Genomic DNA, 23,923 nt, shown 5'->3' with positions numbered 1-23,923 from the left:
TAACCACCATTATTGTTGAATGCTGCACACACTTTATTGTACTCTGTACCATGTTTCTTCTATGTTACAGAGAAATACTATTGGCATGAGACGTGCAGAGTAGAGGGACCAGTGTCTGAACAGTTTGGCCCCATTAATCCAATCTATGCCTTGCAAGCTATGTTACGGTGTGGTGGAGGGTAGTTTGTGCCATTATCATTACATGCCCTTACCTGTTCATTAATGTGTAGTGTATGGAATGAATGACTATTTGTGGGGTCTGGAAGATCCCAACATAAAGGTGTCAAATATGCAAGGGAGATTATAAGGATATTTTTATGCAAGCTCCACCAGTATTTTATGCCAGATTTTCCTAAGGATTAACATTTTAATTAGAATGATTTCTAAAGCACATTGAGCACTGATCTGGTACCAATACCAGCTGCTACTGCCATGGATTTATGCATTTTTGAGGTAGAAAGGAAATGCCTGCTACAATAAACCTTATTAGCAGTATTCAAATTGCCTGCTAGGTAGCATACTTCACTTGAAATTTACATACTAGAGTTCTCAGTAAGATCATGTATTTGTTAAATGTTGTTGAAAATAAATTTTTATAAAGTGGTTTAGTAATTTGTAATTACTCTGTGGCCTACTTTGATATAACCGAATGTGATCATTTTTCTACATAACCACTGTGGACCACCTGCTCAGCAAGTCACATTCCCCCCCCCCCCCCCCTTCTTATTCACACTATACTACAAACCTACAGAACTATCCATTTTAAACCAAAGCCCTGTGTCAATTTGAGGATTCCTAGTCCAACTTTGCTTTTAGTGGTTATGTAGGAGAATCTTACTCAGTTAAAGTGCTGGACAAAAAAAGGTCAGGAGTGGTAATTTTGTAAGGGAAACAACTATTTCAAAATTACTGTAATAAAAAATTTTAGTAGCATTATTTTGAATGAGGCCTTTTTACAGCTCTTCAGGTAGTCATAGCCAGAGTTTGATGCAACAAGGCTGCCTGTGTGTGGCTGGCACAGTTAGAACCACACTAGAGATTGTGTTATAATGCTCTAACGTACTTTGAAAGACTGATAGGTTTCAAAGAATTTTGAAATTTGACACAAGGGCTGGCGTCTTGCTTTGTTAATATTACCATCTTGTCCTTCTTCAAATCATTTCTTTAAGATCTTTATGCTATTAGTGTGCAGTGGCAGGTGACTGATGTGTTTGGGAATTGTCATAGTATGTATGACAGAATTTACAACAAACAGTACATTAAATGAAAGAAAATGACTGGGTAATAATTAGTGTCAGTGTGCAGGGAGGTCATCACGTGTGACTAGTGAAGCACCACGATACACTTACGTTATTTAGATTCTGGGCCTCAAAATGCAGATGGTCTACCTATTTCATATTTGTCTAACAATATAAAATGGCCTCTTTCTTTAGTGGACTGAAATGGTTACTTTTCCTGTCATAAAAAAAATGTATTTGGACCCATTTATAAAAAATTTTGGTGCAGCTTTTACCTCAATATGATTAATGCCTCTTCTACAACTTAACAAGTTTGCTTGATTCTCTGTAAGAAATATTACTCATTCCTCAAGCCTGACAGATTATTAGGTCAGATCTGCTGCTATGGCCAAGCGGTTCCAGGTGCTTCAGTCCAGAACCGCGCTGCTGCTATGGTCGCAGGTTCGAATCCTGCCTTGGGCATGGATGTGTGACGTCCTTAGGTTAGTTAGGTTTAAGTAGTTCTAAGTCTAGGGGGACTGATCACCTCAGATGTTAAGTCCCATAGTGCTCAGAGCCATTTGAACCATTATTATGTCAGTCACAAGCTGTCATGCCTTTTTTCTTGTATTTGATTTGCTATTAGCTTAATACTGGCATTGACTTCCCTTTTGTCCCCCCCCCCCCCCCCCTCAAGGAGGGAATTGTTTGTTGCATTGTTGTTCTACAAATCACATGTTGATAGGTAGTCAGACATGGAGGTGTTTTTACTATTTCACTACAGATAAGATGTAACGGGACCCCAATTTGCCTCAGACTTACCCAGCTGCTTGATTTTTGAGCCTCTCTCTTTATACGTTTCCTGAAACAGCTTTTGGTTCTTGGCATTTTCTGTTTTGAACACATCTGTTGTAGTATTTTTCCATATAGTATGGCAACACGTTAATGGGGACTTCTACATCTGATTAGCAACATCATTCTCTATAGACAAACTGCCTATTGGCTTCTGTCTCGGGTTCTTCGGCCGACGTTCATCTAATGATTTTTCTGACGTTTCGCCAGCACGAGTGGCTGGCATTCTCAAAGCTTCACCCTCCATTGCCGGTGGTGAACTGGAGCCAAGCTCGCGGGCGCAGACTATATGTACCTGGCGCGCCAACGTCAGAGGGCTTCTCCGCGGTCATTTCCGGTGCGGTTCTCCTCTTGCTACCTGCGACGGTCATTCGCTGCAGTACGGGAAGCCAGGATCCGTTTACCTTAAGGCTTTCCTCTTTCTTGTTCAAACTGTTCGCATGTTTTTGTATTTCTACAGCTTCTCTGAACAAGCGCGTGTGATAGTGCTTCTCTACAGCCAGAACTTCTGTGTCGGCGAATTTTATTACGTGGTCGGTCTCATTCAGTGCGTGCTCTGCCACGGCCGATTTCTCCACCTGCCCCAACCTGCAATGTCGCTTATGCTCTTTGATCGTGGTGTTAATGGATCGTCCAGTCATCCCGACCACCGGCAATGGAGGGTGAAGCTTTGACAATGCCAGCCACTCGTGCTGGCGAAACGTCAGAAAAATCATTAGATGAACGTCGGCCAAAGAACCAGAGACAGAAGCCAATAGGCAGTTTGTCAACAAGTGGCCACGAAAGCCTCAACAATTTTCTATTCTCTATAAACTTGGTTCATGAACGAGGGGCTAATGATCTGTAGTGTGGTTAAATTAACCTCCATAGAACCAAAAAGATCTGCACCACGTGAACTCCATTTTCAAATGGCAGTATCTTTTAAAAATTTATGCCATCCAAATGAAATAAATTTGGAGTAAACCCACTTATGCTGTGCTAATATCAGACTGTTCGGTGTGAATTTTATTCTGTTTGTAGGCAGAAGCAAAACAGAAATTATGTTCCAGACTTTTGGAGAAAAACGTGGCAGTAGTCGGGAAGATCTATTTACAGTGGAAACAAATGCTGTGTAGACAGCTGGTATTGAAGCCCATATTCTATCCTGTGGTTTCTAAATCACAAAACAATCATGTGTTATTGCACGTAGGGATAATAGCACTGTGTGAAAACTGCACTACGTACTAAATCGCAGGAAAAGACAGTCAGCTGGTAAAGCGTTTGTCATAAGTTCTGAAAGAGAAATATGGTAGTAAACCAGTTGTAACAGAAATGTGCGAGACAGAAAAGGCTGACAGGATGTCAACAAAATATTTGGAACAATTGTAAGATTTTGTAACTGCGACTCAAATGTTGTAGTTGACGTCTCTGGCGTGTTGTTGAGTACATATGGATTATGTGTAAAAATGGGAAGTGGTATTAAGTCATTTTCTCCATGTTCTGGTGTGGTGTGGCTTGAATGCTTAAGATTTGTGCAGGATTTTAATGAAATGGAAAAATATTGAGAAGTTCAATCATGGGGCAAGAGAAAATGTAAAAAGGTGTGCAACAGAAGGGAAAAATCTAGAGGAAGGAACCATGATGATCCCTTCTAATTTACTCAGATGAATTAAAGTAAACTAAGAATGTTAAGCTAATGCATAGGAGTACAGTTGGGACAAAAGAGAAAGTACGCAAATATGTCTGATATGGATGGAAATTCATAAAGTTTATCACATGGAGAATACATATTAATGATTGATGTCTGCATAAAAACCGTGAAATTAAACTTCATTTTATAAAAAAAATATTTAAAATTTGTATAAAATAGAAACAAATTAATAAGTTCCCCATGGATACAAAGGTGTGAAAAATAAATATGGTGGTTGTAAGATGATCTGAAAGGCAGGCAGACAGATCTTATGTGTGCACTTAAAAGTCTTCATATCGAAGATGGAAAAATTATTGTGATAACAAACAGGAAAGTTTAAAGCTCCATAGTTTTTTGTTTTCTAAGTTACACATTAAAATTAAAAATCAAGAATCGTGTAACCAAAGAAAATTCAAATAAAGGTAATAATCTATTTCCCATATTCAAGATGTTCAAAAACCACTGATAATCCTGTAAATAAGATGGCAGTAACTGTACCATAGTCACACTATTAACCAACATATTATGGATACGTTATGTATGTCCTTGTGGTTAGATGCTCGGTTTCCTATAGTCTGCCAAGCAAATTGTGCATGAAGCTATGGCACAGGATGCATAATACAGTTCAATCAAAGGAGAATGGAAAATTTATTACTGTGTACAACAGTTATGCCACTCCAGCGGAATGATACATTATGGGCAGCGAGAACAGCCCAAAGTAAACCATATTGTCCCTTAGAGGCAATTAAACCGTATAATCTCCACCACATCAAATAGTAGCTCATGACGAGTGATAGAAAAAATGTAGGTTTAGCTATTGAGAGGTAATCATTTTTGGTTTAGAGAACAGGAAATATTAAGGATGGGCAGTTAAGAGAGGAACACTGAGATGCTGAAGTGAGAGGGAAGACATGTTCGCTTCGTCATGTGCTATTAAAATTGTGCCGGACTGTTGGAAACATCTTAGTCACAAAGGCAGTTTTTAGGTCCCTCTGTGTTTGTTAGTGTAATAGCTCATATGTAGAGAAACATGGAGGTCATAACTTAATGTCAGAATAAACCTTCGTTTTTGTCTTGATAACAATTTATGGAGGGAAAACTGCAAAAGCTCCAAAAACATACTGTGAAAGGTTAGGTAGGTCACAGAAATATCAGCATTCATTTGCTGGATATGGGCTTGGTGAACTCGGGTTTTACTAAGCTGGGTACTAGTAAGTGCAACAAGTCCTCTGTAATTCTAAGCTCTGGTCACATTTCAGTAACCACTGTGCAGTGCAGTGGTGGAATGTTGTGTATCGCAGGGAGTGGGGATCTTCACTCGACTGCCTGGATTGTGAGAACTGTAAAACATTTTTAAAAAATAAGAAAAAAGTCTTTAGGGATGCTGAATACCAATGGGATGCATGGCTGTTGAGGTGGAACACTCATTGTGCCTCATTCATACAAGGCTTACCCAGGCAAGTGGGACTTAGTCTGGGTGAACGTATGTTCCCTAGCTGCCTGTGGGATGCTTGTGGAACCTATTAATTCTTCAAAAACTGCTCTTAGTGAATAGGATGGACTGCTGGTGAGCACTCTTCTCCAACCCAATAAGAGAACACATGAGGGGTACTTCTTCTGAGCATGCTCTTCTAAAATTTAGGAACAGTTCTAGGATGGATGTGTCAAAATGTTTCCATGATTGTTAAAAGGGAAGAGGGTACATTTGCTAATGTGTCCCCATTCTTCAAACAGAAACATCTGGGTGGTATTAAGAGGGCTTGAAGTCAATGAAGAGAGAACACAATGATACATAGCTGATCAAAACTGCCACTTCGTGATAAGTACAAAAACTTCTTAAATCGCCAACCCTGGGCAAATAATCCATTGTCGTTGAACTGCAGAAAATTGTAAATTCCACCTTTGAAGAGGTGTCATGTGGAAACCTAATGAACAGACACATCATCGTCCTAAACAAGGAATGGGCAGACGAAGGTGTGAACTGATCTGCAGAATTTGCTGAAGAGGAGAGACTGGAAAAGTTGGAAGAACACCTGTATTAACTTTAACTTTCAGTTCGCAAGTCTGGGTAGTCATGTTAATGGTGGTTTTTCACTTAACTTCTTGCCCATATTTTCTGAATCCATTGCAGTATTTAAGGTATCAATGATTCGATCCCACAACAGCTGTCTCTAATGGTCATTCTGCTTGTGGAAACCGTGGCCAAGCGGCTCATGAACCATGTGTAGAAAGCATGTATCCACCAGTATGTGTTAACTGCTCCAACTAATATCTAATTTGGAGCAGTGTGTCCCATGTACAGATTTGAAATAATAATAAATTAGTCATGCAATGGCAAAGAAATTGCATACAGCCATGCAGCCTCAATCATTTGTCATTTGCCTTGGTCATGAAACAGCCCACAGTCAGTGTGTCACCACAGTCACAAGCTGTAAATTCCCCTATTAACTCCTGCTCATGTTTCCTGTGCCTGCCAGATCACAGGCTCCAATGAACCTGCCCTGACAGCAAATCATCTTCATAGGCTTCTATGACTGACACTATGCCACCATTACCCCCAAAAGAAAATATGTCATCAGCACTGTTTGGTTCACTTGCTTGTGGTCCTTCACATGTTTCTACTCAAAAAGTGGAAGTTATCGTGAAGAAAAGTCAAAATTCAATACAATGGAAATTACAGCAACAGTGACAAAATTAGAAGGCAGATGCTGAGGATTTGGAAATGGAAGTGGTCATTTTAAAGGACCTACTAAGTGTCCCTAGTCCACCTCCAATAACATTCGCCTGCCCACTGAGATGCAAAGAGAAAGGGTAGGCAAACCTAACCAACAGATAATGAACATACTACAGTGGAATTTAAATGGCTCCAAATATCATATGGAAGAAGTAAAGGTCCTAACAAGGTTAGGCCATGCATGTATGTGCCTTCAGGGAATGTGTCGAGGATTCTGAAATTGTGCTGCCAGGCTATCACCTGTGTAGAAAACATTACCAAAATGGCAAAAGGTCTAATGGAGCAGTGGCAGTGTTAGCCACTGTCACACTGTACTCCTCACTTGTCACCCTGTATCACTAAAAGCAGTTGCTGTCACCATACATTTTGTCTTTTTCAGGTCACACTGTGTTCCATTTATCTCCCTCCATAACAGCCACTGGATAGCAAGGCATTCTCTTCGCTCATCAACCAGCTTCCCCCATGATTTCTCCTTTTAAGAGATTTCAGTGCACATTATGTTCTGAGGCTGCAATTCCACATGTCCAAGGGGTAAAGTGCTTGAAAAATATCTTAAGCTACGAATCCATATATGCCCTGAATACAGGGACAATGACAAAATTTTGCATGGCGACAGCTTCTTTCCCAGACATTGGCATGGGAGTTTGCTCTCCTGCTCTTGCAGTTACTGACCAGTGGGAAATGGTAGGTGGCATCAGGTAACTGAGCCAGAGGGGAAAGCCAGCCATATGGATGCTCTGCAGCAAGGCAAACTGGATGCTGTACAGACAGCTCTGTGTACTAAAGCATAGAGACTGTTTTAAAGATTGGGTGGATCACATTACCAATCTGATCCAATCTGCTGCTGATGAATCTATACCAAAATTCTCAGGCCATCACAGGAGGCAATTTGTTACTTGATGGAATGATCAGTGTGGTGCAATAAGGGACAAGAAGACAGTGCTGAGAAAGTTGAAGTGCAGTCTATGAGCAGAGAACCTTGCAGCCTTTCAGCTAATGAGAACCAAAGTTTGATGGACAACAAAGAACAGTAAGGAGAAATTATGGCACAAGTTTCTGAAGTCCGTTACCTGGGGAACTTTTGCCGCTGTTGTATGGGAGTTGGTAAGGAAGATATCTAGGAAAAAGATGTAGTGTCAATTAGCTGCCATAAGGGACAATGGCGTCTTGAAAGCCACTCCTGTGAGGATAGCAGATACCATGGCACACTACTTTTATGATGTAATATTGTCCATAAGTCTAGTTCCAGGTTTCTAGGCGTATTGCAAAGTCAGGGAGAGGGGACAGATTCATTTAAGCTCCAACAATGAAGATTCCTATAATCTCCCCTTAAAGTTGGAATAGGACACAGTGATATCGGAAGCTCGTAAGACCACTCCCAGGCCAGATTTTATATTTTATGGCCTGCTATGGCACCTTATACCTGAATCAAAAGAAGTCCTACTTGCCTTTTTTAATAAAATATGGAGTGACGGTCAACATCCTGTGACCCTTGGATGGAAAAAGTAATGATTCCCATTCTTAAACACGCACACCCTAGCAGCTACTGTAGTATTACTCTTCTAAAGTGGATTATACAATCCTTCTTTGTTCTGACTCTAGAATATAGAAATTTCATAAGCTGCATCCATTGTGGGTTTAGATGATACTCCACTCTTGATAACCCAACACTACTGGAAGTGGCTATGCAGGAGGCATTCCTCTGAAAACAGCATTTATGTCAGTTGTTTTCAACACTGAAAAGGTATATAACTTCACATAAAGACACAATATCATCTGTCAGTCACACAAATGGGGATTTTGTGGTTGTCGGCACATTTTTCTGCAGTCCTTCCCTCCCAATTCAGTTTCAGGTATGCAGTTGGAAATGCTCTGTAGGTTCCCTCAGATTCATGGTATATCTCAGGCAAGTGTTCTAATTGTAACTTCGTTTGCAATTACGATCAATAGCATATTGTCCTCAGAAGAGCCCTGTGAACTGCTCATTGTTTGGAGATGACTTCTCCATTTTCTGCTCCACATCTAGTTACACGTTTTCATATCATTTTCAGTTGATGCTTAAGAGACTCTAAGAATGGTTTGCTAGGACTGGAACTAATTTCTCCGCTTAGAAAACTGTGTTGATTTCAATCGTGATCATTCTCTTTTTGTATCCTCTGAACTGAGACTGTTTGACACCATTTTACATTTTGACATGGTGTGCTTCCTGGGTCTCTTATTTGATAGAAAACTGACTTGGCTGCCACATCTCAAGGAATTAAGTTAGACGCTCAAAGTGCCTGCAATAAACATGTGGAGGTGGAGGTGGTACAAAGGAGCTTGTACCTGGTTGTTACTGAAGTCAAGGATAATTATAGACTTGACAGAGTGCAACAAATTGTCCATTCCAGACTATAATTTTTAAGAACAAATTGGTAACCTTTTTGTCTGAGTACCACAATTTTAATGTACTGTATACTAATGGGTCAAAAGAGAGGGAATAATATTGGCTGTGCTATTAGTTTTCCTGCCCATGTGTTCAGAATCCATCTGCAGAGTGAGTTTACTATATTTGATGCTGAACTCTGTGTGAAAACTGTGTATCAAATGAAACATGATCCTGATATGAAATTCCTGGTATGCTCTTGCTCACTCAGTGCTCTGCAGACCATCCAGCATATACACCCGTGGATAAAACTGTCCGAAACAAATAGGGCATTGTTGTCCAGGTGCAAAGACAGGGTAAGGAGCTATCATTCTGCTGGATACCAGGACATGTGGGGAGTCATAAGTAAGAGTCAACTGATACCACACCTAAAGAGGCATATACCTGGCTGGATGTAATCCGCTGTTCTATCCTTCTGAGTGTACTTCGAATACTAGAAGTATTCAAAGAACTGTGACTGACACCTGAACAACAGGGAACTGACATGCAAAGAGACTAGAAAATAGTGCATTGATAATGGCTAGGCACTAGCCGAAATCTGGATTTGCCAAAAAAAAAAAAAAAAAAACTAATTGCTGCACACTCTAATTTATAAAAGTACTTGCATTTTATTTATTTAGTGCTATTGGTCTCATGCAGTAATTCTAAAAGGGCTGATAATGACAATGTTGCTTGCTGCAAGCAAGCAAAAACACAATGGCTGCCACGGCTACAAAAATAACTCAACGCCAGGAAATTCTGCTGATGCAGAACACCTAACACAGGTAGCTGGATTAGGTGATACCGAGCCAGCACTCAACATTGCTGTTAAGAAGCTGATTTGCAGCAGTTAAAGGATTAAAACACACTGGAGGAGTTGATTGAAATAATAAACTGGCACAGAGTATCTTGAGATAAATGTTTCATTATTGTGTACAGTGTTGGCCAAGGAAATCTCATTATTCTCATTTAATAAAACTCGAAATCTGGACTTTGACATAATTCTGTATTGTGAATATGATTTTCAAATATTCTGCCTGTTGTGAATGCTGGAAATCAAATTGCACTAGTATTTCAGTGTGGTGACTTACTACTAAAAATTGGGTTCATGTTTCCTTGTTAAAACTGTTACACACTCCCATTAGAGCAATTCCATTCTACAAGGGTTAAACCTATCCTTAGGGACACGAATGAAACTTTAAAAATTGGCCCACGTTTTATCATCTCTGAGATTGTTTGGACGACCCTTATACCGAAGATTTGTCTCTCAAGGGTGTAAACATTTCAGTTTTTTGAGTGGCAAATCAGAGTTGCATGTCACTCTTACCCTTCCATGATTTTAGGGCCCACTTCAATGACATCTCTTATGCAAGTTGTATGTGAACAGTGGAGGGCAATGCGCATGAAATTGGTGGTCTGTGAGCATGCAGAGTTCTAACGTATTAGAGCGCAATAATTCTACTAAACACCAACCATTTGTGACCATAATTCTCTGGCCTCTGTTAAGTCACAAAGCTGTAGTTGCAGTTCACAACAAAAACAGGAATCAGCATTCATGTCTCAAGAGGTTTAAGCAAGTATTTTACGAGTCTGCTTCAGATGTTACAAAACTGAAAAGTTACATAGGATAAAAGTATCTGATTTATTTTGGCCTGATTAGCACAATTCAGTAATTTATTCAAACGTATATCACAGATACGCTAAGTCATAATGTTGTTGATGGTGTCGAGACATCTCCAGGAAGAATTCTAAGGTGTCTTGCGCTGGTAACCTGCTCATGACTGAGTGGAAAGCAATAAGCTAACAATAATTACTCTAAGGTGGCTATGAGTGCCTCAGGGGACTAGCCCATAGTAGAATACAAAAATGGTGTTATCACATAGTTTGCAGGAAAGCTCTGTTGGTGATGAGTGAGAGTAGATCTTTTGAAATAGTGTACTATAAACTAGGTTAATCAAAGTGATTTTGACCTCGGCATATCTTCCTATCGTTAAGATAAAATAAGATTTGTGTTTAACACTTGGGAACAGAATACATGTTAAGATACAGTACATGTGAGCTACGCTTCACAATATACTAAATTTAGTATGATTTGTATGCCATGAGAAAGGCAAGCATTATATCCCAGATGATGATGTGATAATTTTTGGTAATAACTGCAGTGTAGTAAAGATTTCACATCTTCATATTCTATTGGATTTGTTTATTGCAGGGAGAGGTTAACCTTCAGTCTCATAAATACTAACCTTAAAAAGTTCTTTATCATGTAATTTAGGTTCTGACCTCAAAAAAGTTTTAAATGATATAGTTTCAGCTTGGGTCTTTATAAACCATGCTTATGTGCTTGCAATCAACCACATCTAATAGTGGCAGTAACCACAACAAAGAGGAATAACCATCATATACAGTTTCATAGGACTGTAATTTGCTTCTTGATATGGTAGGGATTTGGTTTACTTTTCCTTTCCAAATTACCATCCTCTGTTGCTAGAATGTTTCTTTAGCAAAGCTAAAACTGTTTTCTGCAGTGGCACTATGTCTATGGTGGTGGTGTGGGAGTAAATTATAATATCTCTTAAGGAAGCAGATTCAGGTCATAATAACAAACTCTAATATTGTTTAAATTGATAGTTAAATCCCTCGGTGAAAGTTAATTGAATTTTTTATGATCACTTTCTACTGGTACTACTATACAACACACCACACGTGTGATCCAATCCAGTAACTACATATACAGATTGCATAGGTCCCACAAAATTGAAAATGCAAGTAAATTGAAATGATTTGATTATAACTGAAGAACACAAAGGTTTGTAATACACAGAAGTCAGTCATACATACAATTTTACAGTTTGTTAATTATAGTTATAAGCAAGAGTTGTTCTGCATTAAATATGAAATATGTACTCATTACAAAGTATGTAGTTATTATACGTAAAAATGGGAAATAAAAAATTACTTAAACATGTAAATCAGATAGCTTAATCACAGAAGCAGCATTTTCTCCCCGTGAGTTAGTTCGTTATCTCCTTAGAACAAATCATGGACTCAGTTGACTGTTGGCTGGAAGCCAGATTTCTAAGCTGTATGTGATTGCAGTCACCCTACACAGTAGTTGCAGGGAGAGTACTTAATAATTGGGAATGTCGGATTATGTAATGTCATATAATATGCCAGAGACAAATAAGAGCACTTTCCCCTACCGTGCAGTTGCTGCTCCCAGTGAACTGTTACCCCCCTTCTTATACCAAACTCTGCACAGGCCTCGGTTAAGTTAAATTGCATGTGCTTCACTTTGTGCTACAGCTGTAGTTGTCAGCATGATTGAATTTTATGTGTTGCTTCTCCTAAAATACTGTTTGTTATTTCAGATTGAACTGGAAAGACTAAATACTGCAACAGATGACATAAACAAATTGGAAGTGGATTTAGATGTAAGTACTTCTGAAAATTTGTATAGCAACTGTGGTGCAAGACAGATAAAGGTTTGTGTAAATCTACAATTGCTGGGTTTACACTGAGGTGACAATAGTCAGCGGATAGCGATGTGCACCTTCACGGATAGTGGTAGTATCGCATACACTAGGTATAAAAGGGCAGTGAATTGGTGGAGCTGTCATACGTACTCAGGTCACATGTGAAAAGGTTTCTGACGTGTTTATGGCCACACAACTGGAATTAACAGACTTTGAACATGGAGTGGTAGTTGGAGCAAGACACATGGGAAATTCCACTTCAGAAATTATTGTGGAATGCAGTATTTAGAGATCCACAGTGCCGAGAGTTGTCTGAGAATACCACATTTCAGACACACCTCTCACCGAGGATAACACAATGGCCAACGGCCTCCACTTAATGACTGAGAGCACAGACGTTTGTGTACAGTTGTCAGTGCTAACAGACTAGCAGCATAATGTGAAATAACCACAGAAATCAAAGTGGGAAGTACAACGAACATATCTGTTGGGGACAGGTGGTGAAATTTGGTGTTAATGGACTATGACAGAAGATGACAAACAAGAGTGCCTTTGCTAACAGCATGGCGTCACCTGCAGCACATCTCCTGGGCTCGTGACCATAGCCTTTGGTTGCTAGATGACTTGAAAACTGAGGCCTGATCAGATGAGTCCCGATTTCAGTTGGCCAGAGAGATGATGGGGTTGGTGTGTGGTGCAGCCCAAGAGGCCATGGACCTAAGTTGTCAACCAGGCACTGTGCGATCTGATGGTTGCTCCATAATGGTGTGGGCTGTTTTTACATTGAATGGACCGTGTCCTCTGGTCCAACTGAACCAATCGGTGACTAAAAACAGGTATATTTGAATACTGGGAGACCGTTTATGGCCACCATTTACAGCCAAATGACGATAGAAATTTTATGAATGAAAATGTCCCATGTCACCAGGCCAAAATTATTCACAATTGGTTTGAAGAATATTCTGGATGATGCAAGGGAATGATTTGGCCATCCAGATAGCTCGACTTGAATCCCATCAAACATTTATGGGACAATCGAGAGGTCAGTTTGTGTGTGAAATACTGCACCAGCAATACTTTTGCAATTAGACATCTGTAGAGACCCAATGGCTCAGTATTTCTGCAAGAGACTTCCAACGACGTGTTGAATCTCTGGCATGTCGAATTGCTGCTCTATGCCAAGGAGGTCCAACATGATATCAGAAGGTATCCCATGACTTTTGTCGCCTCATTGTATAGTGTGCTGCTTTTAATGTTTGTTAGATTGCGCTAAGCATGTTCACACAACTTTAATAGGTTGTTTCGCTCCACAGCAAAAACACCACTCAAAACATAAAAAACACCCATGTAAAATGTTTCACTATCAGTAAGTTTTATTTACATTAATAACTTGTGCATGCATAAAATACATAGATTGGATCTAGGTGCACAGTAATAGTTAGGAATGGAAGCCTGTACGAAGAACAGTGATAAAGTACTAGGCTTGTATTTGTAAGGAGACAGGAACAGTTATCTCAGCCTTGAGCTTGGAGAGCATTTGAGATAAAGTACTTCAGCTATTTCTTATAGCAGTTGTCATTTGCTAGTTACTCAATAATGAGGAGAAATTGTGTGTGACTCGGTTAAATGGCAGTACTAATTTATTCAAAGTGTGAAAGAGAAACAGAAAGTTACCATATAATTCCATGGTCGTGTGTGCGGGTGTGGAAAATGGTAGGTGTGGTAGCACATACTCCAATTCTTGAACAGCTACTAGAAGAATGAGTGATAGATATTGAAGAGTTAAGTTGTTTTGCACAAAAAATTACCTAGTGCTATTTGTAGTGCCGAGTTTAGATGTATACTGTTTAGCAAGATGAGATTGCTATATAAATGGTTTCCATCATTAATACTGCTCTTACCTGGGTCAAAGAGAACGTCATAGACAGCAGGATCATCAGTTAAAAACAGCATTAGTTAACAGTTTTCAAGCAGAGAGCAATTTACATGAAATAAAATATACACATTGCACCAAGCTGATAGAAAGCAGTATGTAAGTGACAATCACCAGAGATTGTCTGAAGAGAACGGAGGCCAAAGAATAAGGGATACAATTTAAGGTACCAAAGGAAGCAGATTTCTCATAATTGGTGGAAAAATTCTCTTTTCCAGCTCAAGATTCTAATTTCATCAAAACGTTTCTGGTAATAATGCTTCACTCAATTATGTATCATTGGAATAGTGCAGGGAGACATGTGATTTTGGCATAACAGACAGATACGCCCCAAATTGAGGAAGAAGTAATCGTCAAATACGCGAAGAAATGGTAACAGGATATCTTATATTTTGTAACATCTATTGCACTTAATACTTTCCCATACGTATTAAATCATATGCACATGCAGTACAACAAGGTCAACTGGTTGTGGGCTGGTAGTGCTTCTCACTGTTAATTACCTATTCTTCATTCTCAAATAATAGTATTTTTGTTTATGTTTGTCTGTCTTTACAGCTGAAAGTTAGTCATATTTAATGTTGATCCTTTGTGGAATTATGTGGAGTTTGTTTTGAGATATGAAATTCTCAGTTCATGTTTACTATTACTAAACATCCAATTCCAAAAGACAGAGTCATTGCAAATCTTATCCACTGTTCACATACTCAGAATGAAGAACTTCTATTCATTTAAAATTGTTTTATGGGTGACAGTTTTATTAGTACTCAAATAAAATTGTTTGCAACAAAATATTTTCAACTTCATCATGTATTCTATGATTATTGATCCACTATTCTCTCTTGTAATACGCCACCTCAGTTTCTAATGAAGGTAGGGGTAATATCTTCTGCTGATCAAATATCAGTAAAGTTCTGCTGCCTCATTCACTATTTCAACATATCTTTTCAAAAAACAATGTGCTTCCTCTGCCTTCTGCAGATGCAGCTCATGCTCAGAAATTTTTTTAGTACTAGCTAGGCCATGTGTCCTTGGTTTAAATGCTGCATCATGTGCGTCACAAGTCTGACAGGTAAGTTTGTGGTTCCAGTGGAAATGTAAACTTTTTGGCATATTGATGATGTGAAGTAGTAAAAACTAAGAGACAGTAGTCTCTTCTTTGTTGGTGTAATTTGCTTCATCATACATTATCATACCCGTGTCTAACAGTAAATATTTTCTGTTTGTTTTTCTGACCCAAGCGTGAAATCATATGTTGGAAAGGAGATACCTCAGGTCCATTTCCTCTTTTTTGTTATTCACTTAATGATATCCTCAACTATCAGTAGGTGACAGACCAGTTGCTTGATTTCATTCTAACACCAAATAAATTATTCCATCTGAAATGCACAAAGCTTAAACAAACATGTTTTTGTAACTACTTTAGCAATGCTATGTTGATTCACTTGCCTTGATACGATGTCTTCAAATAGGGTTTGCTGAAATAGACTCTATGATTAAAGAATTTTGAGTGAACAGTCAGTACTGTAAAATTTGTAAAGTGTTTTGCCTTCTGTTCCAAGATAAAAGATTGTTATAACCTTTAGAACAGTGGCATAATTTATGAACGATTTCTCTGGCTTTATCAGGCTTTCTCCTGAGAATATGTACACTTATCTGGGTTAATGAATTAATTTCATAATAACTTTTTATGACTACTGGGATCTCTCTTCTGCTTCCATCCATGGTGTGTTTGAACAAGGTCATGATTTTAAACTTGACAAGTGTGAGGCATGGCAGAGATGACTTCCACTTTGCCACTTGCAACAGAAATTGCTCTTACCAAATTGCATATGTGTGAGAGGTACTCTGCTACAGTAGGGAATAATGTAAAGAGATATACCCTCAGTAACACGTAACACTGAAGTGTGAACTGATCTGTGTTCAATAGTGATATTCATTGGCAGTGTCGATACAAGTGTGACTTTGACCTGAGCCATTCACTTGGAGTCTCTACCTAAGCAAGTCAGTCTTTATCTGATCAGACTGTTACATTCCTAGCTATATTTGAGAAATAAGGCGTAGTTTTAAGTTCTAACAACCTAAATGGACATGTGATGACAAATACTGACCCAGCTAGAAAAGATGGGTGGAGCAAATCCTTCACATTTTCAAGGCAACCAAGACAGCAGTCAAGATGTGAGCGCTTGCTAGTTGTCCAAATGTTTCATATTATAACAAAAAGAGGACCATTAAGAAAACATATTCTACCTTTCCGTGGCCAAGAATATTTGAAGAAGCTTTGTGGTGGAGTTAATATGGACAGAGAGAAGAACCTTCATCCTCACTTCCTCTCACTCTTGGATTTGGAAGTTCCCCTCCTAATTAGATAGAAAATCAGAAGAAAATTGCTGTATTATGATAGAACAAGCAGTTCATATGGAATATAGAATAATTAGTTGAAAAGTCAATCTAGTGATGTCCTTTATTATACTTCAAACTCTAAAGATGAGAACTGAATGGATATATTTTTCATAGAAACATGGATACGGACTGTAAACTAAAGAGTGAATTATGTTGCAGCTAGTATGCTCAGTCATGATGAATGAGTGTTGAGGCGCTTCCACCAAGGTTATTGAAATCTGTCTGTTAGGAATGTTGTAACATTTACCTGATTATGAAATTGTCACTCACAAGGAACCCCATGAGTGCGAGGTTTCAAGTTCAATCTTCAGTAAGGTCATTGGATCCTTTTACCAACCTCCCAGTTCAGATAATACAGTTGCTCAAAGGTTCAAAGAAAACTTCAATTGGATTTCAAACACATACCCAACTCATATGATTATAGTTGGTGGTGACTTTAATTTACCCTTGATATGTTCTCAAAAAATACATGTTTAATTCCGGAGGTACACATAAAACATCATCCGAAATTGAGCTAAACGCGTTCTTTGAAAATTATTTCGAGCAGTTAGTTCATGAGCCCATGCAAATGGTAAAAGGTCGTAAAAACATACTTGACCTCTTAGCAACAAATAATCCTGAGTTAATAACGAGCATCAAAACGAATACAGAGATTAGTGAACACAGGGTTGTCAGAGCAGAATTGAATATTGTAACCCCAAAATCCTCCAAAAATAAACGAAAAATGTACTTACTCAAAAAAGCAAATGAAAATTCACTTGACATGCTCCTGAGAGACAATCTCAACTACTTCCAAATTATGTAAGTGTAGACCAGATGTGGCTTTAATTCAGAGAAATAGTATCAGCAGCAATTGAGAGATTTATACCAAATAAATTAACAAACGACGGAGCTGATCCTCCTTGGTACACAAAATGGTTCAGAACACTGTTGCAGAAACAACAAAACAAACATGCCAAATTTAAACAGACACAAAATCTCCAAGATTGGTGATCTTTTACAGAAGCTCAAAATTTAGCGTGGACTTCAATGCGAGATGCTTATAACAGTTTCCACAATGAAACTTTGTCTCGAAACCAGGCTGAAAATCCAAAGGGATTTCGGTCATATGTGAAGTATGTTAGCGGCAAGAAACAATGGATGCCTTTTCTGTGCGATAGCAATGGAGGTACAGCTCCCAACATGAGTAATGTAGAAGTAAATATCCTCAGAGTAGTGAAGCAACTCAAATCAATTAATAAAAGCAAGTCTTCTAGTCCACATCGTATACCAATTAGGTTCCTTTCAGAGTATGCTGATGCATTAGCTCCATGCTTAACTATCATATACAACCATTCGCTCGACGAAAGATCTGTACCCAAAGACTGGAAAGTTGCACAGGTCACACCAATATTCAAGAAAGGTAGTAGGAGTAATCCACTTAATTACAGGCCCATATCATTAACGTCAGTATGCAACATAATTCTGGAACATATATTGTGTTCGAACATTATGAATTACGTTGAAGAAAATGGTCTTTTGACACGCAGTTAACACACATTTAGAAAACACCATTCTTGTGAAACACAACTAGCTCTTTATTCACATGAAGTGTTGAGTGCTATTGACAAGGGATTTCAGATTGATTCCGTATTTCTGGATTTCCATAAGGCTTTTGACACTGTACCACACAAGCGACTTGTAGTGAAATTGCGTGCTTACGGACTGTTATCTCAGTTATGTGACTGGATTTGTGACTTTGTGTCAGAGAGGACACAGTTGGTAGTTATTGATGGAAAGTCATCAAGTAAAACACAAGTTATTTCTGACATTCCCCAAGGTAATGTTTAGGCCCTTTGCTGTTCTTTGTCTCCCAAATCGTTTATATAGATAATCTAAGAAGCCGTGTTAGGTTGTTTGCAGATGACACTGTCATCTATCGAGTAATAAAGTCATCAGAAGATAAAAAGAAAAAAACTGCAAAATATTTAGGAAACATCTGAATGGTGCGAAAATTGGCATTTGACTCTAAATAAAGAAAAGTGTGAGGTGTAACCCACATGAGTGCTAAAAGTAATCCGTTAAACTTCGATAAATAAGTCAAATATAAAGGCCGTAGTTTCAACTAAATACCTAGGAATTACAATTATGAACAACTTAAATCGGAAGGAATACATAGAAAGTGCTGCGGGGAAGGCTAACCAAAGACTGCGTTTTAATGGAAGGACACTTGGAAAATATAACAAATCTACTAAGGAGACTGCCTACACTACACTTGTCCGTCCTCTTTCAGAATACTGCTGCACAGTGTGGGTTCCTTACCAGACAGGACTGACAGAGTACATCAAAAAAGTTCAAAGAAGAGCAGCCCATTTTGTATTATCGTGAAATATGGGAGAGAATGTCACTGAAATGATACAGGATTTTGGCTGGACATCATTAAAAGACAGGCGTTTTTCGTTGCGACAGAATCTTGTCATTAATTTCCAATCACCAACTATCTCCTCCAACTGCGAAAATATTTTGATGACACCGACCTATATAGGGAGGAACAATCACCACGATAAAATAAGGGAAATCGGAGCTCATATGGAAAGATACAGGTGTTCATTCTTTCTGCACGCTATACGAGGTTGGAATAATAGAGAATAGTGAAGGTGGTTGAATGAACCATATGCCAGGTGCTTAAGTGTGATTTGAAGACTATTCATGTAGATTTGAATGTGTTGTGTTAACAGTTCTGATAGGAAAAGTATTTGCTGCTAATGACTCACCATGTGCATCAGAAGGGCGACAGAAAATGAGTGTCTGGTAGGTGCAGAGATCAACCTATCGCTTGTATGTATTAAACTTCACAAAATTTACATCAACATTTAAGGTATGTTCAAAACAAACTGTAAACTTGAACCACGAGCACTGAAAGAAAAATGGCATGCCGTAGTGATCACAAAGGTTCACTTAATCAAGATTGAAGGTGAACTCTTTGGGACTTACAAACCATGTGGGATGTTCAGCTAGATATTCACTCTAAAGTAATGCATATAGAATCATTTTGGTGTCTTGGGCTGAGGAGAACTGATGGAATGTGACGGCATGCAACCGAATGCGAAACAGTGTTGTGGAGCTTATCGTGAAACTGGCTATCCTATCCTTTAAGGTGTAACTGCATGTAGTTCAATAACATGTTGTATAAGCATGAAAGAAAGCAAACATCCAGAGGGTGTATTTGTCTAGTTGTTCCAGGTGGTCTGAAATGCAGTGTCACACACTTTTCAGGAGGGATGACCATCGATATTTAGTAATCTTTACTAGTCCAGTCGCATCATCCATCTGGCAGTAGCATCTTATAGTGCATAAGACATATGTTCCTCCCTGCTCCAGGATCATCAGCAAAGCCAGCTGTTGCTTACCCTCAAATGGAGCAGAGTTTCACAAGTTGCTCATAATCGATAAGATTTATGAAATTTAGACACCTTCCTACAGTTACATGAATCTGATCGTAGGGGAATCTAAGGAAGGGCAGCCACGTGGGTGCCCTTTGGTTTCCACTGGTAATGTTCTGAAGACCATTTTACTAATAACATTTGCCATATTTGACATTGTTGAATCCAATCTTGTGGGGATTGATCAAGTGAGATACATTTGTGCTGTGGAATTCATAATCTGCTTGGACTCCGTTATTACTCTTAATGCTCTACTACACATATATTCAACATATAAACAAGTCCAAGGTATCCCTCACCTGTTAATTTAGAAACGTTGAAGTTGTTACTCTGCTTGGGTACGAGACAATATGGGAACATGGGAAAACATGGCAGCCATGGAAGTTTTTACTGAAATCTTGACGCAGTGTGCTGCCACTTACATGCTGTAACATTTACGGAAAGATTTTTGGCTGTTAAACACAACTGCACAGTTACAAAGTATCTTCTTCCAGCCACTTAGATGAGATGAGGTACTCCTCAGTTTCGACTGGATTAAATGAACTGTTTGTTCCATAAATCTGTAGGGAAGACCCTCAGAGCTCTGAAACCCACATTACTTTTTCATCATCTACTAGTGCAGAAAGAGAGCCCAGACATTAAACTTCATAGAGGTATGAATGTTGATTCAGACCACTACTTAATTCAAATCTGATTCAAATTTTCACCGGAGGAAATCAATAAAGATACACAGAGAAGTTCAACATGAAAAAAGATCACAGAATCCAACATAAAGCAGGAGCGGGAAACACAAGCAAAGACGCGGCAAGAATTCCATAGAAAGCTTGCAGAAATAACAAAAGTACTGATTCTGTAGAGAAGAATACTAAACACTCATGGTGGGATTCAGAATGTGGAAATGCACTAGAAAGACACAAAGAAGCCTTTGAGAAATACAACAAAAACAGCATCAGAAGGCCTATGTCATTTTAATGAGTCGAGAAGACAGACTGGCAAACTTATTAGCAAACCAAGAAAAAGTACATAAAGGAGCAACTGGATGCTATAGAGAAAAATTTCTGCAACCGTAACACAAGAGAATTTTACAGGACTTCCACAAGGAAGGTCGATTGGTACCCTCCTCAAAACTTCTGCTTCAGAAAAGCTGGAAAATTCACATTAATTAACAAAGATAATTGCCAGGAACTGGTAAGTTATTTCTCTGATCTCCTTAACTGCTCTGAACGTCAAAGAAGATTCCCAACACACGACTGCACCTCTGCTCACCAAGAATCGCTCCCACCAACATGTGAACAGATACACAAACATATACTTAAACAGTACATATGGTGACGGTGCAGAACTACTAAAGAATCTTAGACCAAAGTATTAAACTTCTTGATGACAGGAAATTTACACTTATCCACCCACTCCACAACAAAGGAGATGGGTGAATGTGAAAAACTACAGAGGAATCTCACTATCAGTTACCTACACAATTTTCTTAGCATACTTATGCCAGAGAACATAACAGTTAAAACACAAAACTGGTCAATACTGGGAAGGCTTTCACCCTGCTCATTTGTGCAGAGAACAGATCTTCATTTGGGAACAGTTCCAAAATAAAAGGCTATCGGGAATACTCAAGTCATTTGTACTTCATAAAGTTAAGAAAAGCATATGATTATAGTGACCAGTAATCCTACATCATCTTAGGACAGGTATTCAATCCAAAATCACTCAGCCTAATTAGAAACTGGCTGGCACAATAAAAGTTAAGTTCATGGCTGAGGTATCTGACTCTTCATGATCAAACCTGGAGTGTGCCAAGGTGATGCATGATGCCCAATATTGGTCACCCTTGTCCTGGACAAAGTAATGAGGGAATGGGGACAACTACTGAAAATCCAAGGACATTAGAAACTAACATGACAAGGACAATACTGGGACAAATTTGAAATCTCAACCTAACCTTACTCTCAGATAAAGAAGTAACAGGAACCAAACAAATAGAAATGTTAAAAGAATGTACATAAAAAGTTGGCCTGCAAAGCCCTTTCCAGAAGTCTGAATTCTTCCACTCAAAATTAAACAAGATTAGACACAAAAATATGGCAAGATAACCAGATTCACTTCACACAGCTAGGTGAAAACCTTGAATCTACAGGAGGAGAAAAGATCTCGCAGCAAACTATAGACTACAGAACATTGTGAGAGATTAAGGCAAAACATAAGACATTAACAAGTTATGTCCATTTGAAGATCAGACAGTACAACACAATAATCAAGCCTGAAATACTGTATGCAACTGCGATACTAACTCCACATGAAAAGTGACGTGGAAAGCCCTCACACGTGGGTCAAGTCGCCAATACTGTGGATCACCAAACTCAAACTTGACCTTAAAAAAAAAAAAAAAAAAAAAAAAAAAGCACAGATCAGCCCAATAGAAATTGAAGAGAAGAAAAACATACAGCATGTTCATTGTACATGAAGACATTGAAATATCTCAAACTAAACATGTGATCAAAGAGTTGCAATTCAAATTTGTCTTGGAGGACATCCAGTGATACCGTACTTGGCCATCTCACCATACCCCGTGCATGTGTGGGGCGGCAACTTTGGAATCTTCAGTGGGAACGCTGTTTTTTTAATTGTAGATTACGATTCTATGGCAAAATCTACATACGTTTTGTCTGAAGCATTTTCTTTGTTTTGTCACAGCTGGTGATGTATTCGGAGAAGTAGAAATGGGTACACAATTGTGATTTAGGACATGCTATTAAATGGCCCTTGAATATTCAATGGCATGTGAGACCTCACCATCATGCTGTGAGGGTAGGACAGGCCATTATTTCATAACTTCTAATTGGAAACCCAATTTGCAAAGTTTTATTTCTCAGACATATTCCAAAGTCAAGCAGGGAACTACTTGAGGCACTACTGTGGCCATGGCTCAAGGCAAAAGTAACTCTACTTTTCCAATGAGAACAAGTGTTCAAATGTAGTACTGCCAGCTTCAGTACACTTAATGATCCATTTTCCAATGACCATTCACAAGACAGAAGCGTAACTGTGGGAATGTCAGCATAGGCATCTCTGATGTGATTGACCATGTCTTCACGGCCTGTTGGCTCTTGCATGAACATCTTATCTGTTAAATATCCCCACAGAAAGAAATCTGGTAACGCCAAATTCGGCGATGTAGCAGGCCAATTAATAGGGCCACCTCTGCCGAGCCACTGCCCATTGTAAATGTGGTCTAATACCTCTCATGCTTCAAATGTATAATGCACTAGACAACCGTCATTGTGAAACCACATACATTATCAAATGTCCAGTGCAACACCCTGCAGTAGTTCCTGTTCAAAAATGTTCAATATTTTTGTCTAGTCAAATAAAATACAGACCAATGAGTTTGTTCCCCATGATTCCCCACCTTATGTTAACTGGCCAAGGACATTCATGTTCAACTTGCTGTAACCAAGGGGATTGTCGACACTCCAGTAGTGCATGTTTTGCCGGTTAACGCTACCATGGTTCATGAATATACTCCACAGAAAACAGTACTTTGCCATACAATGTCGGGGTTCATTTCCATTTGTTAATATGCCCATTCATAAAACACTACTCAGTTATGGAAATTGGCGCCATGAAATTCTAGATGCATTGCTTTGTGGCATGGATGATACTTAAGACGATGCAATATTGTGACAATACTACAAATGGATACACCAGAATCGAGGTGTAATTGCCAGGCACTTATCCATGGCTTGTGGTGCACTGCGACTAGTACAGCTATTTCATTAACTTCTTCTGTAACATGTTTGTTTC

The 23,923-nt window shown here is 38.8% G+C and overlaps 1 protein-coding gene across 2 annotated transcripts in view; it reads left to right on the top strand.

Moving 5' to 3' along the window:
- The window catches only part of LOC126248753 (uncharacterized), a 241,503-nt gene that overhangs the window by 6,420 nt on the left and 211,160 nt on the right, over nt 1–23,923 (top strand). For both annotated transcript variants that reach the window (XM_049950096.1, XM_049950095.1), the window contains exon 2: nt 12,248–12,310. In XM_049950096.1, coding sequence (XP_049806053.1) covers nt 12,248–12,310 — 63 coding nt within the window. The remainder of the gene's footprint in view (nt 1–12,247; nt 12,311–23,923) is intronic.

Source organism: Schistocerca nitens, chromosome 3, assembly GCF_023898315.1.
Source record: "Schistocerca nitens isolate TAMUIC-IGC-003100 chromosome 3, iqSchNite1.1, whole genome shotgun sequence".
NCBI classification, from domain to species: Eukaryota; Metazoa; Arthropoda; class Insecta; order Orthoptera; family Acrididae; genus Schistocerca; species Schistocerca nitens.
This window is presented reverse-complemented; position numbering and strand designations above follow the sequence as displayed.